The 17222-nt window shown below is 41.2% G+C and overlaps 1 protein-coding gene across 1 annotated transcript in view; it reads left to right on the plus strand.

Annotated features, from left to right (window-relative positions):
* LOC311128876 (calcitonin gene-related peptide type 1 receptor) overlaps window positions 1-7322 on the plus strand; it is a 53969-nt gene extending 46647 nt beyond the window's left edge. The window contains exons 5-13 of the mRNA XM_084161096.1: window positions 2702-2814; window positions 3126-3217; window positions 3381-3507; window positions 3742-3895; window positions 3992-4052; window positions 4351-4417; window positions 5125-5343; window positions 6080-6121; window positions 7040-7322. Coding sequence (XP_084017222.1) covers window positions 2702-2814; window positions 3126-3217; window positions 3381-3507; window positions 3742-3895; window positions 3992-4052; window positions 4351-4417; window positions 5125-5343; window positions 6080-6121; window positions 7040-7261 — 1097 coding nt within the window. The 3' untranslated portion in view covers window positions 7262-7322. The remainder of the gene's footprint in view (window positions 1-2701; window positions 2815-3125; window positions 3218-3380; window positions 3508-3741; window positions 3896-3991; window positions 4053-4350; window positions 4418-5124; window positions 5344-6079; window positions 6122-7039) is intronic.
* The last annotated feature ends 9900 nt before the right edge of the window (window positions 7323-17222 follow it).

Below are 17222 nucleotides of genomic sequence, written 5' to 3' on the forward strand. Positions count from 1 at the left end.
AGAGTCCAGTGTGTGTACATAGTCAGTGCGGGAGAGTTTGTGAAGAAAAAAAGTGTGTGTGCATAGAGTCAGTGCAAGAGTTACTGAAAAAAAAGGTCAATGCAGGTAGTCTGTATAGCCATCTGATTAGCAGTGGGGGTAGAAACTGTTCAGGTTCCAGACTTGGTACCGCTTGCCGTGCAGTACCAGAACGAACAGTCAATGGCTTGGGTGGCTGGAGTCTTTGAAATTTTTTGGGGCCTTCCTCTGACGCCTGGTACAGAGGTCCTGGATGGCAGGGAGCTCGGCCCCAGTGAAGTACTGGGCCGTGCTCACCACCCTCTGTAGCGCCTTGCAGTTTCCGTACTAAGGGTGATGCAGCCAAGATGCTCTCAATGGTACAGCTCTAGAACTTTTTGAGGATCCGAGGACCCATGCCAAATCTTTTCAGCCTCCCACACAGTTGTGCCCTCTTCACAACTGTATGGGTGTGTGTGGACCATGTTAATTCCTTAGTGATGTGGACACCGAGGAACTTGAAGCTCTCGACCTGCTCCACTACAGCCCCATCGATGTGGATGGGTGCGTGCTCGCCCCTCCATTTCCTGTAATCCACGATCAGCTCCTTTGTCTTGCTGATGTTGTTGTCCTGGCACCACACTGCCAGGTCTCTGACCTCCTCCCTATAGGCTGCCTCTCCAGGATGGGAGTAGGAGACCCTTGGTCTAATTGAGTGATATCAGTGATAGTGAAATTCAACCTACAGTGGGTCCCCCAGGATCAGCATTGAGAAACATTGGGTTTGAGGCAGACACAGCAATCATTCCTCCATCTGAGCTGGTTTGGTCGTTTTGAATGGGAAAGTCCTGTCAATTTTTTTATAAAATGCCTTTTCCAATCTACGTTCCTTTGTATTCAAGCCCCAGAGTTTTCAGAAGCTACAGTTGAAGTCGGAAGTTTACATATACTTAGGTTGGAGTCATTAAAACTCGTTTTTCAACCACTTTTTGTTAACAAACTATAGTTTTGGCAATTCGGTTAGGTCATCTACTTTGTGCATGACACAAGTAATTTTTCCAACAATTGTTTACAGACAGATTATTTCACTTATAATTCACTGTATCACAATTTCAGTGGTCAGAAGTTTACATACACTAAGTTGACTGTGCCTTTTTAAACAGCTTGGAAAATTCCAGAAAATTATGTCATGGCTTTAGAAGCTTCTGATAGGCTACCTGACATCATTTGAGTCAATTGGAGGTGTACCTGTGGATGTATTTCAAGGCCTACCTTCAAACTCAGTGCCTCTTTGCGTGACATCATTGGAAAATCTAAAGAAATCAGCCAAGACCTCAGAAATAAAATTGTAGACCTCCACGAGTCTGGTTCATCCTTGGGAGCAATTTCCAAACGCCTGAAGGTACCACGTTCATCTGTACAAACAATAGTACGCAAGTATAAACACCATGGCACCACGCAGCCGTCATACCGCTCAGGAAGGAGACGCGTTCTGTCTCCTAGAGATGAATGTACTTTGGTGCGAAAAGTGCAAATCAATCCCAGAACAACAGCAAAGGACCTTGTGAAGATGCTGGAGGAAACAGGTACAAAAGTATCTATATCCACAGTAAAACGAGTCCTATATCGACATAACCTGAAAGGCCGCTCAGCAAGGAAGAAGCCACTGCTCCAAAACCGCCATAAAAAAGCCAGACTACGGTTTGCAACTGCACATGGGGACAAAGATCGTACTTTTTGGAGAAATGTCCTCTGGTCTGATGAAACAAAAATAGAACTGTTTGGCCATAATGACCATCGTTATGTTTGGAGGAAAAAGGGGAAGGCTTGCAAGCCGAAGAACACCATCCCAACCGTGAAGCAAGGGGGTGGCAGCATCATGCTGTGGGGGTGCTTTGCTGCAGGAGGGACTGGTGCACTTCACAAAATAGATGGCATCATGAGGAAGGAACATTTTGTGGATATATTGAAGCAACATCTCAAGACATCAGTCAGGAAGTTAAAGCTTGGTCGCAAATGGGTCTTCCAAATGGACAATGACCCCAAGCATACTTCCAAAGTTGTGGCAAAATGGCTTAAGGACAACAGTCAAGGTATTGGAATGGCCATCACAAAGCCCTGACCTCAATCCTATAGAAAATGTGTGGGCAGAACTGAAAAGGCGTGTGCGAGCAAGGAGGCCTACAAACCTGACTCGGTTACACCAGCTCTGTCAGGTGGAATGGGCCAATATTCACCCAACTTATTGTGGGAAGCTTGTGGAAGGCTACCCGAAACGTTTGACCCAAGTTAAACAATTTAAAGGCAATGCTACCAAATACTAATTGAGTGTATGTAAACTTCTGACCCACTGGGAATGTGATGAAATAAATAAAAGCTGAAATAAATCATTCTCTCTACTATTATTCTGACATTTCACATTCTTAAAATAAAGTGGTGATCCTAACTGACCTAAGACAGGGAATTTTTACTAGGATTAAATGTCAGGAATTGTGAAAAACTGAGTTTAAATGTATTTGGCTAAGGTGTATGTAAACTTCCGACTTCAACTGTATGTTGCTTTAAAAGCACTTGCAAATTATATTACTACGAGGAAAGAACTTCAGAAAAGGGGAGCTAGTTTGAAGATGAATTTCAGGTCTCTGCATTTTGAAGACTGTGTTTATAGTTTCATCTACTTATATTTTGATGTGATGCTCTACAGAAATGGTGACAAAAATATGCAGTGACAACAGCCACTGGTTTCTGCATCCCGAGAGCAACCGAACATGGACCAACTACACACGATGCAACGAGCATACTAATGAAGGCAGAATGGTACGTCACCGTCTAGAGAAAAAAAATCTCAAATGGATGTTCCAGTAATTCAAACGCAATTGCTTGTTGCATGTGAGGAATGTCACTTTGCCCTCTTGCAGAAACTTCCAGATGGCCATTTTGATTGAATGGACATTAAGCACTTGAACATACTCTTTGCTCTTTGATTATAAGGGCAATGTGACTTTAACTTACAAGATCATTTTGTATTGATTCATCAATGCATTGCCATCATGTAGCTGGGTTTAGGGAATTCAGAACACATAATATGCCAGGGCAATATTAGGCTTATTGTGTCTAATCTCTTTCAGACTGCCATGAATTTATTCTACTTGGCCCTCATTGGTCACGGATTGTCACTGACATCCCTATTAATTTCCCTGGGAATATTTTTCTATTTCAAGTGAGTATAAACAAACTAAACAATATAACTAATTTAATACTCAAAGGTTTTGTTCCTGGATCTGTTTTTAGACACAGACAGTTGATGCTAAATTACTTTTTCCCATGTGTTTCTGTTTTTAACGCCACAATGACAAAGTCTACTCCTTTCCCCTTTCGTGTAGGAGTTTAAGTTGCCAACGAATCACCCTCCACAAAAACCTCTTCTTTTCCTTTGTATTGAACTCGGTCATTACCATCATCTGGCTGACCGCTGTGGCGAATAACCAGGAGCTGGTACAAAGAAACCCAGTAAGTGGGTGGGTGGGTGGGTGGGTGGATGGATGGATGGATAATGTCTTTGTAGATTGATCATTTTATATGTATATTTTAATATGTATATTTTACAGCCACACACCAATGCAATGGCAGTATACACACTGCTAATTTGCTGCTGCCTTTAGAGATTCAAAGAGTAAGCACAGAAAAACTGCATGCCCTGGATCAAACACAGTCCTTATTTTTGCCCTATGTTCTTTTTTCCAGACAAGCTGTAAAGTGTCCCAGTTTATCCATCTTTATCTTTTTGGTTGCAACTATTTCTGGATGCTTTGTGAAGGGATTTACCTGCACACCCTCATCGTTGTTGCAGTGTTTGCTGAGAAACAGCACTTGATGTGGTACTATCTTCTCGGCTGGGGTAGGTCACTTAAGATTTTGATGTGAAGTTTGGACGTTATTTCATGGAAGTAACACTGTTTGACACGGACAACGGATGTCTGTTGTTGTTTTTCAGGCTTTCCTCTAATTCCAGCATCTATACATGCAATCGCTCGCAGTTACTACTACAATGACAAGTGAGTTACGTTCTGATACTTTATTTGTACCACAATTGTTTTCAGTGAATGTATCATTTCTTAAACTACAAGCTATTCATACAGCATAATGCAAATTGCTGTAATGAGTTTCTATTACAGCTACAAGTATTCCCTACCCTGTATATATTGCCTATTAGAATCCTGTTGGCACACTTCTAGAGTTTTCAATCCAATTTTGTGAATATATTTCCTGTAAGCAGCTCCTGTTAAATCAAATTTAAACCATAAAAGAAGGTGGCAGACCCTGAATGCTAATTTGTCTGTTCCCCTCCTACAGTTGTTGGATAAGCTCCAACACTTCACTCCTCTACATCATCCATGGGCCCATCTGCGCTGCTCTGTTGGTAAGTCTGTAATACATTTAGGTGCATGAAAACTAAAGCTATATTCCTGCTTCTCTTGAGTGCAAACTTAAATGGAAAGGGGGTGCAGTGTTCAAGGATGTTGTTTTCATTTTTGTTTCCTTATCTTGAACGTAGTCTATGGACAAAAAGAGACCACACTTTGTTTTTGTTAAACTAGCCCAGGAAACAAATATCTAGATAAATAATTTCACAGAACTATCCTGTAGGTTGATAGATTTGTGACCCGCCCACGAGTCATTTGGCAGAACAACGTGCCTTTGCCATTCTAGGAATGACCTGATAAAACCACTGGTCCGTCTTCAAAGGAAACCGGACAATCAAGCATCCTCTTGTAGTTTGCATTTATTTTCTGAGTGTCCAATCTGGTATAGAGCTGCATGTTTTATCAGATGTGCTGATGTTTCTTTATTTTTAGGAATTCTGCCTGTTTTCTCCTTGTTTAGTCAATTCAAGAATTGTAATGAATATTGTGTGAGTCCGCTCTCCACTAATAAACTTATCCGTGGTTCAGAAACGGATAAGAAATAATGCACAATTTTCTGACATCAAGAAGTAAACACACTGTTAACAGTCGTGAACAGTATTTCTTATATTCTTTATGTATTGAGGGTTCTTTGGATAAACATGTCCTCTCAAAGGCTATATTCTGACAAATCTGTCCTTTTTCTCTCTCTATCTCCTTCAAGGTGAACCTGTTCTTCCTGTTGAACATTGTGCGTGTCCTGATCACCAAGCTGAAGGTGACCCACCAGGCTGAGTCCAGCCTCTACATGAAGGCGGTGCGCGCCACCCTGATTCTGGTACCTCTCCTGGGGATCCAGTACGTCCTGTTGCCCTACAAACCAGAGGGACGGGTCTCCTCTGAGATCTACGACTACATCATGCACATCTTAATGCATTATCAGGTAAGACTATCTATTCTCTGCTAGTTACCCTAGCTCACATATAACATGATACATTTCTAGGCTTACGGTAATGTATCTTCCATATTTCCAACCAAGGTTAGGATGACTTTCGTGTATGATCTGCATAGTAATTTGGCAGATGTTCTTGTCCAGAGTGATGTACTGTCTGTAAGTGCATACTAAGGTGTCGGGGGGGAATAACCATACCCCTTCTGAAGTAAGCAGCAGTAACATTCCCATTGCCACAATATAACTGAAGTAGCCAAACGCAGTCGTCTGAAGCCACCGTCTCTTATTGTGTTCTCTTATTATTGGATTAAGACCAGGTCGACGCCCTATTAGCCTTTGACTTATGCGTCTTTATCTCATGGCCTGTGGAAGAAAGTATAAATCATTGTCTGGGAGGGGAGGAGGAGGGTTGAATTCTGCAACTCATGATGAGGTACAGTCGGTGCCTTCTCGTGCCAGGCTGAATCAGCTCAATAAATCATACATTACAACGGCTCTCTCTTTCCCTGCTCTCTCTCTCTGTACCCCTCTCTCTCGCCCTCGTTTTACATGCTCCTCGAGAGGGCCGCTGCCAAAATGCATCAAAGTTGGCAAAATCAGCATTCTGCCCCCCGGCTCGACTGTTTTGGGTGTTTGAGAGCTTGAGACATTCTCCCAGGGCGTTAAAGCGATGGGTTTATCACAGATAAGCACTGACTAGGCTCCCTTGTTTGCTTTATTTTCTCAGGGGCTGCTGGTGGCCACCATCTTCTGCTTCTTCAACGGAGAGGTAAGATTCTGACCCACATTAATTTATCAGGTTTTCTGAAATCCCAGATAAAGAATTCTAGGTTGGAGGATTCCCTTGCAGCTTATTCACAGGGAATTTTGTGACCATTTCAAGAAATTTTGCGACCCTCTCCTCCCCTGTACATTCTTGTCCTCTGTTCCCTGTGCGATCAAGCCGAGGTTAGGCAACTTCCTCTGTGCAAACCCTACCCGGGATGTGACCTGACCTGGGGATGCATCTGGGGAAGTTGACCTTCCAGAGCATTTCATGGGAGCTTGTGGGCCTCTGGAGATGATTCTCTCAGATTGAAGATCATTAAAGCATTGGCAGGCATTCAGAGACAGTCAAGGGACAGTCCACAGAGTGGTATGAGCAGTGCCGATTTGATTTGATTTATTTGATTTATTAAGATCCCCATTAGCCAATGCCAACGGCGATAGCTAGTCTTACTGGGGTCTGACATATAACGAAAAAGACATTAGAGACAAAATACTTTACAATTTACATACATTTAAAAACATTAACATGAAGTGTGTGTGTATGCATCTATCAGTTACACATAAATGTCAGTACATACACACAACAAGTAGGTCACATGGGGGAGAGGCGTTGTGCTGTGAGGTGTTGCATTATTTGTTTTTTGAAACCAGGTTTGCTGTTTACTTACGAATTTCCTTGAATTGAGAGGGTTTCTTACCTAATTAGTTATTTGTGTTTGGATTGGGGTTGCTTTACGGAACACATGAAGTGGTCAAGGGTTAATATGGTAATTGTGAATGCCTGGGTGATGGCCAGGCAAATACTGTATTAGGATACATGGATGGTCTTGCAATTAGGGTTCATTCATTACTAGTAATTTATTACTAATTGTATTGATTTATTTTCTGTTTTCTTATGGTCGAAATCGTGTCTTGGTAGGTGCAAGGGGTTCTGAGGAGACATTGGAACCAGTACCGTATCCAGTTCGGAAGCACCTTCGCCCACTCAGATGCCATGCGGTCTGCCTCGTACACAGCTTCGTCCATCACCGAGGTCCAGGGCTGCTACAGCATCGACAGCCACACAGAACACTTGAACGGCAAGGGGGGCTGCCTCGACATCGAGACCTCCATCTTAAAATCAGAGAACCCGTTCGACTGAGGATAGGATGATTCTACTGACGGGATTAACAACAGAAGCTCTGGGCCACTTGTATATGCACAAAAATAAATAAAAAATAAAATTTTGCTACCTTCGATTAACACATTGAAATGGGCACTTAATATTTTTATCAGCTTAGTGAGAATCACTTTTTGGCACCCTTTTTCAAGTATCCATGTATGAAGCTTCTTTGCTGCTTTTCAGAGGAAGCCAAATGTATATATTCTGATCATTTATCTTAAAGCATTCAAATGTTAGGCAGTCCTTTCAACATGACTGTACATAAAAAATGTAAAAAGGAGGTTTGACAATCCAAATTATGATATTATCAGTTCAGATAAAGCCTGGGTGTTTGCCCAAAAGTATTATTTGTAACATGCTGTGTGCCAAACCAAGAACCGCCCTTGTTGGCTATTTTTATACACATCAATCTATACCACTATGAACTCTAGGCTCTCTGAGGCTATTATCTGTGTTTCTCTAGCTGAATCTAAGCTCAAGTTAAGGGCAAAGTTACGCAGATATACAGTACAGTCACTTTTCGGTAGTTAATAACTTGTGAAAAGGTACATGCTTTACCATTATCAACTATTGTCATTTATGCCAATATCTGTCCTGTACAACTGAATGTTACTTCAATTATGAAGTTTGGTTCTGGCACTGATTTAAATCTATGGAATAATTATGTATAGGATCAACCTTACATTCCCCTCAGTGGCTAACAGTATGCCTATAAAACACTGTATTCTGTATATGTCTGGCACTTACTGTATGTTCATATATTCTAAATTCCATATAATTGACCCTGTTCACTATCGGAATCATTCATTTGAATTTCACTACTTTTTATATTATTGTTTTCATCCAACTGCTGGAAACGACTCACAATCAGATTATGTAAAGTATGTGGACATCCCTTCAAATTAGTGGATTCGGCTATTTCAGCCACAGCTGTTGCTGACAGGTGTATACAATTTAACATACAGCCATGCAATCTCCATAGACTTTCAATGTGGCACCATCATAGGATCCCACCTTTCCAACAAGTCAGTTCGTCAAATTTATGCCCTGCTAGAGCTGCCCCGGTCAACTGTAAGTGCTGTTATTGTGAAGTGGAAGCGTCTACGAGCAACAACGGCTCAGCCGCGAAGTGGTAGGCCACACAAGCTCACAGAACGGAATTGCCGAGTGCTGAAGCACGTAGCGCGTAAACATCATCTGTCCTCGGTTGCAACACTCACAACCAAGTTCCAAACTGCCTCTGGAAGCAATGTCAGCACAATAACTGTTAGTCGGGAGCTTAATGAAATGGGTTTCCATGGCCGAGCAGCCACACACAAGCCTAAGATCACCATGCGCAATGCCAAGCATCGGCTGGAGTGGTGTAAAGCTCGCCACCATTGGACTCTGGAGCAGTGGAAACACGTTCTCTGGAGTGATGAATCACGCTTCACCATATGGCAGTCCGACTGACAAATCTGGGTTTAGCGGATGCCAGGAGAACGCTACCTGCCCGAATGCATAGTGCCAACTGTGAAGTTAGGTGGAGTAGGAATAATGGTCTGGGGCTGTTTTTCATGGTTCGGGCTAGGCCCCTTAGTTCCAGTTAAGGGAAATCTTAACGCTACAGCATACAATGACATTCTAGACAATTCTGTGCTTCCAACTTTGTGGCAACAGTTTGGGGAAGGCCCTTTCCTGTTTCAGCATGACAATGCCCCGTGCACAAAGCGATCCATACAGAAAAGTTTTGTCGAGATCGGTGTGGAAGAAACTTGACTGGCCTGCACAGAGCCCTGACCTCTATCCCATCGAACACCTTTGGGATGAATTGGAACGCCGTCTGCGAGCCAGGCCTAATTGCCCAACATCAGTGCCCGACCTCACTAATGCTCTTGTGGCTGAATGGAAGCAAGTCCCCGCAGCAATGTTCCAACATCTAGTGGAAAGCCTTCCCAGAAGAGTGGAGGCTGTTATAGCAGCAAAGGGGGAACCAACTCCATATTAATGCCCATGGTTTGGAATGAGATGTTTGACGAGCAGGTGTCCACATACTTTTGTATGTTGTAAATCTTGCAGTGCAGAAATGCAATTAAGGTGCTTTATGTATATATACTGTATATATTTACGCAGTATTTATGGGTGTATGCGAGGCATTCAAAATATGAAGCAGCTGTCTTATATAGAAGTGTGTGGGAGGTTGTCAGCTGGAAGTTTTTTGTTTGTACCATTTTGATGCTTTTGCTGATCATTAGCGTATGGGCCTTAGTCATCGGACTGACATTCAAATGAATGGTCTCTGTGCCCTTTCTGCTAGCTTTCCGTAAGGGTACAAACAAAGCCACTCCTCCATTTTGCCTGTGCACTCTGATGGAGGGTGGATGATGCCTGAATTGCATCTGTAAATTCCTAACAAGGAAACATTAGTTGTTTTGGCCATTCCTTTTGTGTTTGTAGGAAGAGGAACAGGCATCTACCACTGGAACATTATTCAATCATAATCATACAGTGACCATTGGTAACTAAACAGATACTATTACACAGTACAAGAGTGTGTGTAGTGTGGCATGGAGACAAGAAGACATATATCAATACCAACTCTCAGATACAGTTGAAGTCGGAAGTTTACATACACTTAGGTTGGAATTTCTTGTTAACAAACTATAGTTTTGGCAAGTCGGTTAGGACATCCACTTTGTGCATGACACAAGTAATTTTTCCAACAATTGTTTACAGACAGATTATTTAATTTATAATTCACTGTATCACAATTCCAGTGGGTCAGAAGTGTACATACACTAAGTTGACTGTGCCTTTAAACAGCTTGGAAAATTCCAGAAAATTATGTCATGGCTTTAGAAGCTTCTGATAGGCTAATTGACATCATTTGAGTCAATTGGAGGTGTACCTGTGGATGTACTTCAAGGCCTACCTTCAAACTAAGTGGCTCTTTGCTTGACATCATGGGAAAATCAAAAGAAATCAGCCAAGACCTCAGCAAAAAATGTTGTAGACCTCCACAAGTCTGGTTCATCCTTGGGAGCAATTTCCAAATGCCTGAAGTTACCACGTTCATCTGTACAAACAATAGTACGCAAGTATAAACACCATGGGACCACGCAGCCGTCGTACCACTCAGGAAGGAGACGCGTTCTGTCTCCTAGAGATGAATGTACTTTGGTGCGAAAAGTGCAAATCAATCCCAGAACAACAGCAAAGGACCTTGTGAAGATGCTGGAGGAAACAGGTACAAAAGTATCTATATCCACAGTAAAACGAGTCCTATATCGACATAACCTGAAAGGCCGCTCAGCAAGGAAGAAGCCACTGCTCCAAAACCGCCATAAAAAATCCAGACTACGGTTTGCAACTGCACATGGGGACAAAGATCGTGCTTTTTGGAGAAACGTCCTCTGGTCTGATGAAACAAAAATAGAACTGTTTGGCCATAATGACCACCGTTATGTTTGGAGGAAAAAGGGGTTTGCTTGCAAGCCGAAGAACACCATCCCAACCGTGAAGCCACCCCCGTGCAGCATCCTGCTGTGGGGGTGCTTTGCTGCAGGAGGGACTGGTGCACTTCACAATATAGATGGCATCATGAGGAAGGAAAATTATGTGGATATATTGAAGCAACATCTCAAGACATCAGTCAGGAAGTTAAAGCTTGGTCGCAAATGGGTCTTCCAAATGGACAATGACCCCAAGCATACTTCCAAAGTTGTGGCAAAATGGCTTAAGGACAACAAAGTCAAGGTATTGGAGTGGCCATCACAAAGCCCTGACCTCAATCCTATAGAAAATGTGTGGGCAGAACTGAAAAAGAGTGTGCGAGCAAGGGGAGGCCTACAAACCTGACTCAGTTACACCAGCTCTGTCAGGAGGAATGGGCCAAAATTCACCCAACTTATTGTGGGAAGCTTGTGGAAGGATACCCGAAATGTTTGACCCAAGTTAAACAATTTAACGGCAATGCTACCAAATACTAATTGAGTGTATGTAAACCTCTGACCCACTGGGAATGTGATGAAAGAAATAAAAGCTGAAATAAATAATTCTCTCTACTATTATTCTGACATTTCACATTCTTAAAATAAAGTGGTGATCCTAACTGACCTAAAACAGGGAATTTTTACTAGGATTAAATGTCAGGAATTGTGAAAAACTGAGTTTAAATGTATTTGGCTAAGGTGTATGTAAACTTCCGACTTCAACTGTACATCTCTATATTAGCTACCTGTACTTATGGCAAGTCAATTCCATGCACCCTGTTTCGTAACATTTGTCAGAATGTGACGTGGACTGCAGGACAGTTTCTTACTAAAGAACTTAATGATATCTTAAAACTGTATTCAAAGGTGTTTTCATATTGGACAACTTTTTTTTTGAAGTAGCACTTACTATGAAGAAAAGTATTTTCAAGGACAACGTCTGTATTGTATGTTAAAAATGTACTGTATATATATTTGGAAGTCTACACACCCGGACTCCACTCTACTGTATGAATGCCATTTGTATGTGTTTTATTCTTCGTATGTGTAAATATATATTTGTGAAAAATGTGTGTTTCTTTTTCCTTTATTTTAGCAGACAATCATGCATTACTAGCAAATCACATATAATATGTTGAATTTGTACCTTTAAAACAATGTCAGATCTTCAACCTTATATCCACTATCAGAAAAAGAAAAAATAGGCTGGGCAGCATCTCCTACTTGAGAATTTATATATCTATAGCAAGTCTTTTGTCTTCCATATAGAGTTTAACTAAGCCCAGTTTAGCTATGATATTTGTCACTGACTATTACCAATGTGCTATCGTGAGAATGATTGTTGAGAGCTCTCCACTTAAACATGTAACAGATTCACTGTTGCTATCGAAGTCATTCCAAAGGGTAGGTTTAACAGAGCAAATGAAATGTGACCATACTTTATCACTCATACAGTATATCATCAATGAAGCCATTTAGGCATATATTGCATTTGCAAAGTCATCAACAGCTATTGTTTCAATTCAACCCAGAATTCACCTAAAATAGACAATACAATAGGCCTGGGATTTCAAGCTCTGGTTGATTTCTAATGTAATGATATTTAGTGATATTGAATTGTGTTTGGTTGTCAATGCAACCAAACCGAGCGCTTGGGACTATAAGGTTCTATCTGCATTTTTGTCAACATTGAATTATTGACATGGCCTTGTTCTGTTCAACGTTCTCTACCTATATAGTATTATAAATACCCAAATTAATGTTGTTAAGTTCAAAAGAATACAATATACAAATTGCTGACACTATTCAAACCAATGAGGGTTCGGAACTTTAAAGCCAATTATCTCAGAATCATCTTATTATCCTAAACTCTCAAAATATCAATATTTGAAGGAGATATCTTCTGCTTGGATAGTTCCATCTGTGCCACTGACGTAGTCTGTCTTTAATTCCAGTTTGTCTACAAATTAATAATTGATATGTTGGATTCACGTCTCCATCTCAACAAAAAATCGAAGTTAATTAATAGGACTAAATCAAATCAAACTTTATTTAAAGTCCATTTCATGTGTGATTTGATTTGATTTAGTCCTATTCTTTAATTTAGATTTTTGTTTGAGATGGATTATTCTTATAATAATCCTGTCATGACCGTACTGTTTATGAGTTCACTATAGATTGTTTTAGAAACCAAAAGCAGCAAAATTCACTTAACAGATGGGTGTTCATGGGAAATTGAAATTAAATTCAAATGTGCTTTTCCAAACCTCCAATAAAATCCATGAAAGTACATTGGTCTGCACTTCATGACCCTAGATTATTGATAAACTACTTGGGGTTTGGTGTTGGGAGAAATGACAAAAGAGCTGGTGCAAGGAAACATCTGCTGCAGAAGTTGCCTTGGACCTCTTATCCTATCCTATTTGAAACCGAGCAGGAAATAAACAATGCCAGTACTCTTCTGTGGAGATGCAATCATGGGAGAATTGTTGAAGACCCTAAATTACTGACTTCTAGGTTCACACCAACATCACACAACTCAGGTCACTCGAGTTCTGCAATCCTGCTGGTTTCAGTTTCGTCCGCTGCACTCAATTGATCAATGAATGATATTGATTGGCTGGAGAGTGCATGCTGGTGTGGTCATTGAGGACTGAAGAGGAGAATTGATAGGTACAGATGTGGGTCTTAATTTGAGCCAGTTTGCTACAGCAGGAAAATAATCCTGCAGCAACAGGAAATGTGAATTATTATGTGGATTATAATTAATGGACATTTTTTGTAGAGGTTGATAGATTTTTCGTTAGGGCAAATCAATTCTTACATTTTAAAGTGGAAATTACAAACTTGAAAAGCCTTTTTAAACTTCGAATACACAACAAGTTTGCATTTCCTGCTGTGAAGGAACATTCTCAGCAACAAAATAGTGATCAAATTAAGATCCTACATCTGTATTAACAAATACTCAAGCTAGATGTACAGTAACGTACCAGCATCCCACTTTCTTTATCAACAACGTGGATAGCCATTTTTTTAAAGAACGCTACACTTGAACAGGTGTGACAAACCGAGAGCACTTGACAAATGGAGAACAAGTGCCTTGCCCACTACCCACAGGCTATTGTTTCACCATATGTTTTATTGTAACTAGAGGAATTGTGGGGGCTTCAACAACTCGGGCATGCGTCATTCTCTCAAACAGAACTCTTGTTTATGCCTATGGTAAAAAGGGACTAGTCTAACTCTCCAATGCAGCGTAGGTGAAGGATATGGAATCAAATCATTAACCATAAAAGCACAAACGGGTTAATTTCGAAAACAATTTTTTTATCCTTCTGAAATTGTAGGACTTTGTCAAGAAACTAATACTACCAACAACAAAAAACATAATTTACCATGATTTCTTTGTTAATATGGAGGAATGAAAAATATTCTCTCTTTTGGGCGGCAGGTAGCCTAGCGGTTAAGAGCGTTGGGCTAGTAACCGAAAGGTTGAATACCCGAGCAGACTAAGTGGAAAATCTGTGTATGTGCTCTTGAGCAAGGCACTTAACCGTAATTGGTCTTGTAGGTCACTCGGACTAAAATGTACATGTAAAAAAATATATACTAGTGGTGAAACTAAGCTGAAAATGTGGACTCAATAGTAAACTTTGTGATAAAAGCACCAAATTTGGCACAGAGGTATATGTACAGTATGTACCTTGAAAATATATAGATATGGACCCACCCCAGATTTGGCCCCTGGGGGGCGTGGCAGCCACTATAACTCAAAAATAACTCAAAAATGTAAATACATATCTAGCTTCCAGTGAATGTTGCTATACCAAGTCTTTCAGATGCAATTGGAACTGAGTTGATAGCCCATAGCATTCCAAAGTTAGAGCTAAAAGTATGTTGCACCGACGCTCATATCGCCTATATCGCCCTCATCAGTGGACATCTTCGGTTGTAACGGTATGTCAGATTAGCTCAATCGCCAATTTCTCAGCCTCTGAGTATCACAGAAACACAACACTTTGCATGAATAACAGACAAATGTTCATAACAAGTGGCTATGGATGAAATGTATTGAAATATCTGTTCAAAACATGGAAAACATACAAAAACATATATTTTGAAACATCAAATTTGACTATAAATGTCAGATAAAAAATAAATGCTTATTTTGTGGAATGTAAATAATTTACTTGTGTTACAAAAGGTTAAGGAAATAAAGTTACTGCTTGACAAACAGTATCAGTGTCAAAAAGAAACCATGTTAGCGCTTTTAGGGTTAATTAAGCACTGAGTAAACCTGCAGAGGATTGTTCCAATAAACAAACTGAACTTCTAAATCTTCTGTTATGTGCAATTGAAGGTTTTGAGCTAGTCAGTATTGGATGGTGCCAAAGGCAATAGGTAGATTTGAATCATCACACTAACCAATCCAATCCAGTACTTTATATAACTTTATACAACAACAATATACCCCAAGAATTACAAAATGGTTCCCAGAACCTTATTTCTGGGGCAGATCATGCACTTACAACAAATTATTCTAATTAGCTTTTTGTAACAGTGTCATCAATGTAAGTTCCAGATGAAATCACTCTGCACAAGCACTGGGCATTGTCAAGTCGTTTCCTTGTATGTGTTCTCTCTTTCCATGCCTCGGGTATAAACAATCAAGAGTGGAGAGAGAAGAAAATACTCTGCTTTTCATGTAGGTTTGCAATATAAAACCTGAATGATAATCAATGTTATGATCAATTGTGTGTGTGTGTGTGTGTGTGTGTGTGTGTGTGTGTGTGTGTGTGTGTGTGTGTGTGTGTGTGTGTGTGTGTGTGTGTACATTTCACTGTACTTGTGAGTACCAAAAGAATAGTAAACCAATTAAAATTCTGAGAAGTTAGGATATTTTGACAGTCATCACTTGTAAAAAGGCTCATTTAGGCTTAGTAGTTAGGTTTAGGTTTAGGTTTAGGGTTATAATTAGTGTTAGGGTTAGAATTAGGGTTAGAATCACTCTACTAGAATGGGATCATCTCTCTTCATTAAACAAATAGTTATCTGAGGAGTTCAACAGTTCAACACCTTCCTACACAGACCTGGGTTCAAACACCATTTGAAATCATTTGAAATACTATAGCTGGGCTTGATTGAGCTTGCCTGGCGCAGTGGAACCAATAGAATAGTCACAAATACGCAAACGCCGCCCATCTGGCTCTCAAGGCAGGCTAAAGCAAGTGCTAAAACTATTTGAAAGATTTCAAATAGTATTTAAACCCATGTCTGCTACTACTGTACCTTAGAGTTATTCTTCCAAAATAGCAAAAGAGATGTATTCACCACCAATCCCTTTCAATATCACACGTTATCAATCAATTTTATTTTATATAGCCCTTCGTACATCAGCTAATATCTCGAAGTGCTGTACAGAAACCCAGCCTAAAACCCCAAACAGCTAGTAATGCAGGTGTAGAAGCATGGTGGCTAGGAAAAACTCCCTAGAAAGGCCAAAACCTAGGAAGAAACCTAGAGAGGAACCAGGCTATGAGGGGTGGCCAGTCCTCTTCTGGCTGTGCCGGGTGGAGGTTATAACAGAACCATGCCAAGATGTTCAAAAATGTTCATAAGTGACAAGCATGGTCAAATAATAATCAGGAATAAATCTCAGTTGGCTTTTCATAGCCGATCATTAAGAGTTGAAAACAGCAGGTCTGGGACAGGTAGGGGTTCCATAACCGCAGGCAGAACAGTTGAAACTGGAATAGCAGCAAGGCCAGGCGGACTGGGGACAGCAAGGAGTCACCACGGCCGGTAGTCCCGACGTATGGTCCTAGGGCTCAGGTCTCTCAGTTGGCTTTTCATAGCCGATCATTAAGAGTTGAAAACAGCAGGTCTGGGACAGGTAGGGGTTTCGTAACCGCAGGCAGAACAGTTGAAACTGGAATAGCAGCAAGGCCAGGCGGACTGGGGACAGCAAGGTGTCAGCATGCCCGGTAGTCCTGACGTATGGTCCTAGGGCTCAGGTTCTCAGAGAGAAAGAGAGAACGAGAGAATTAGAGAGAGCATACTTAAATTCACACAGGACACTGGATAAGACAGGAGAAGTACTCCAGGTATAACCAACTAACCCCAGCCCCCCGACACATAAACTACTGCAGCATAAATACTGGAGGCTGAGACAGGAGCGGTCCGGAGACACTGTGGCCCCATCCGAAGAAACCCCCGGACAGGGCCAAACAGGAAGGATATAACCCCACCCACTCTGCCAAAGCACAGCCCCCGCACCACTAGAGGGATATCCTCAACCACCAACTTACAATCCTGAGACAAGGCCGAGTATAGCCCACAGAGGTCTCCACCACAGCACAAACCAAGGGGGGGCGCCAACCCAGACAGGAAGATCACGTCAGTAACTCAACCCACTCAAGTGACGCACCCCTCCTAGGGACGGCATGAAAGAGCACCAGCAAGCCAGTGAC

The sequence above is a fragment of the Coregonus lavaretus genome (assembly GCF_964263955.1).
Source record: "Coregonus lavaretus genome assembly, chromosome: 5".
Taxonomy (NCBI): Eukaryota; Metazoa; Chordata; class Actinopteri; order Salmoniformes; family Salmonidae; genus Coregonus; species Coregonus lavaretus.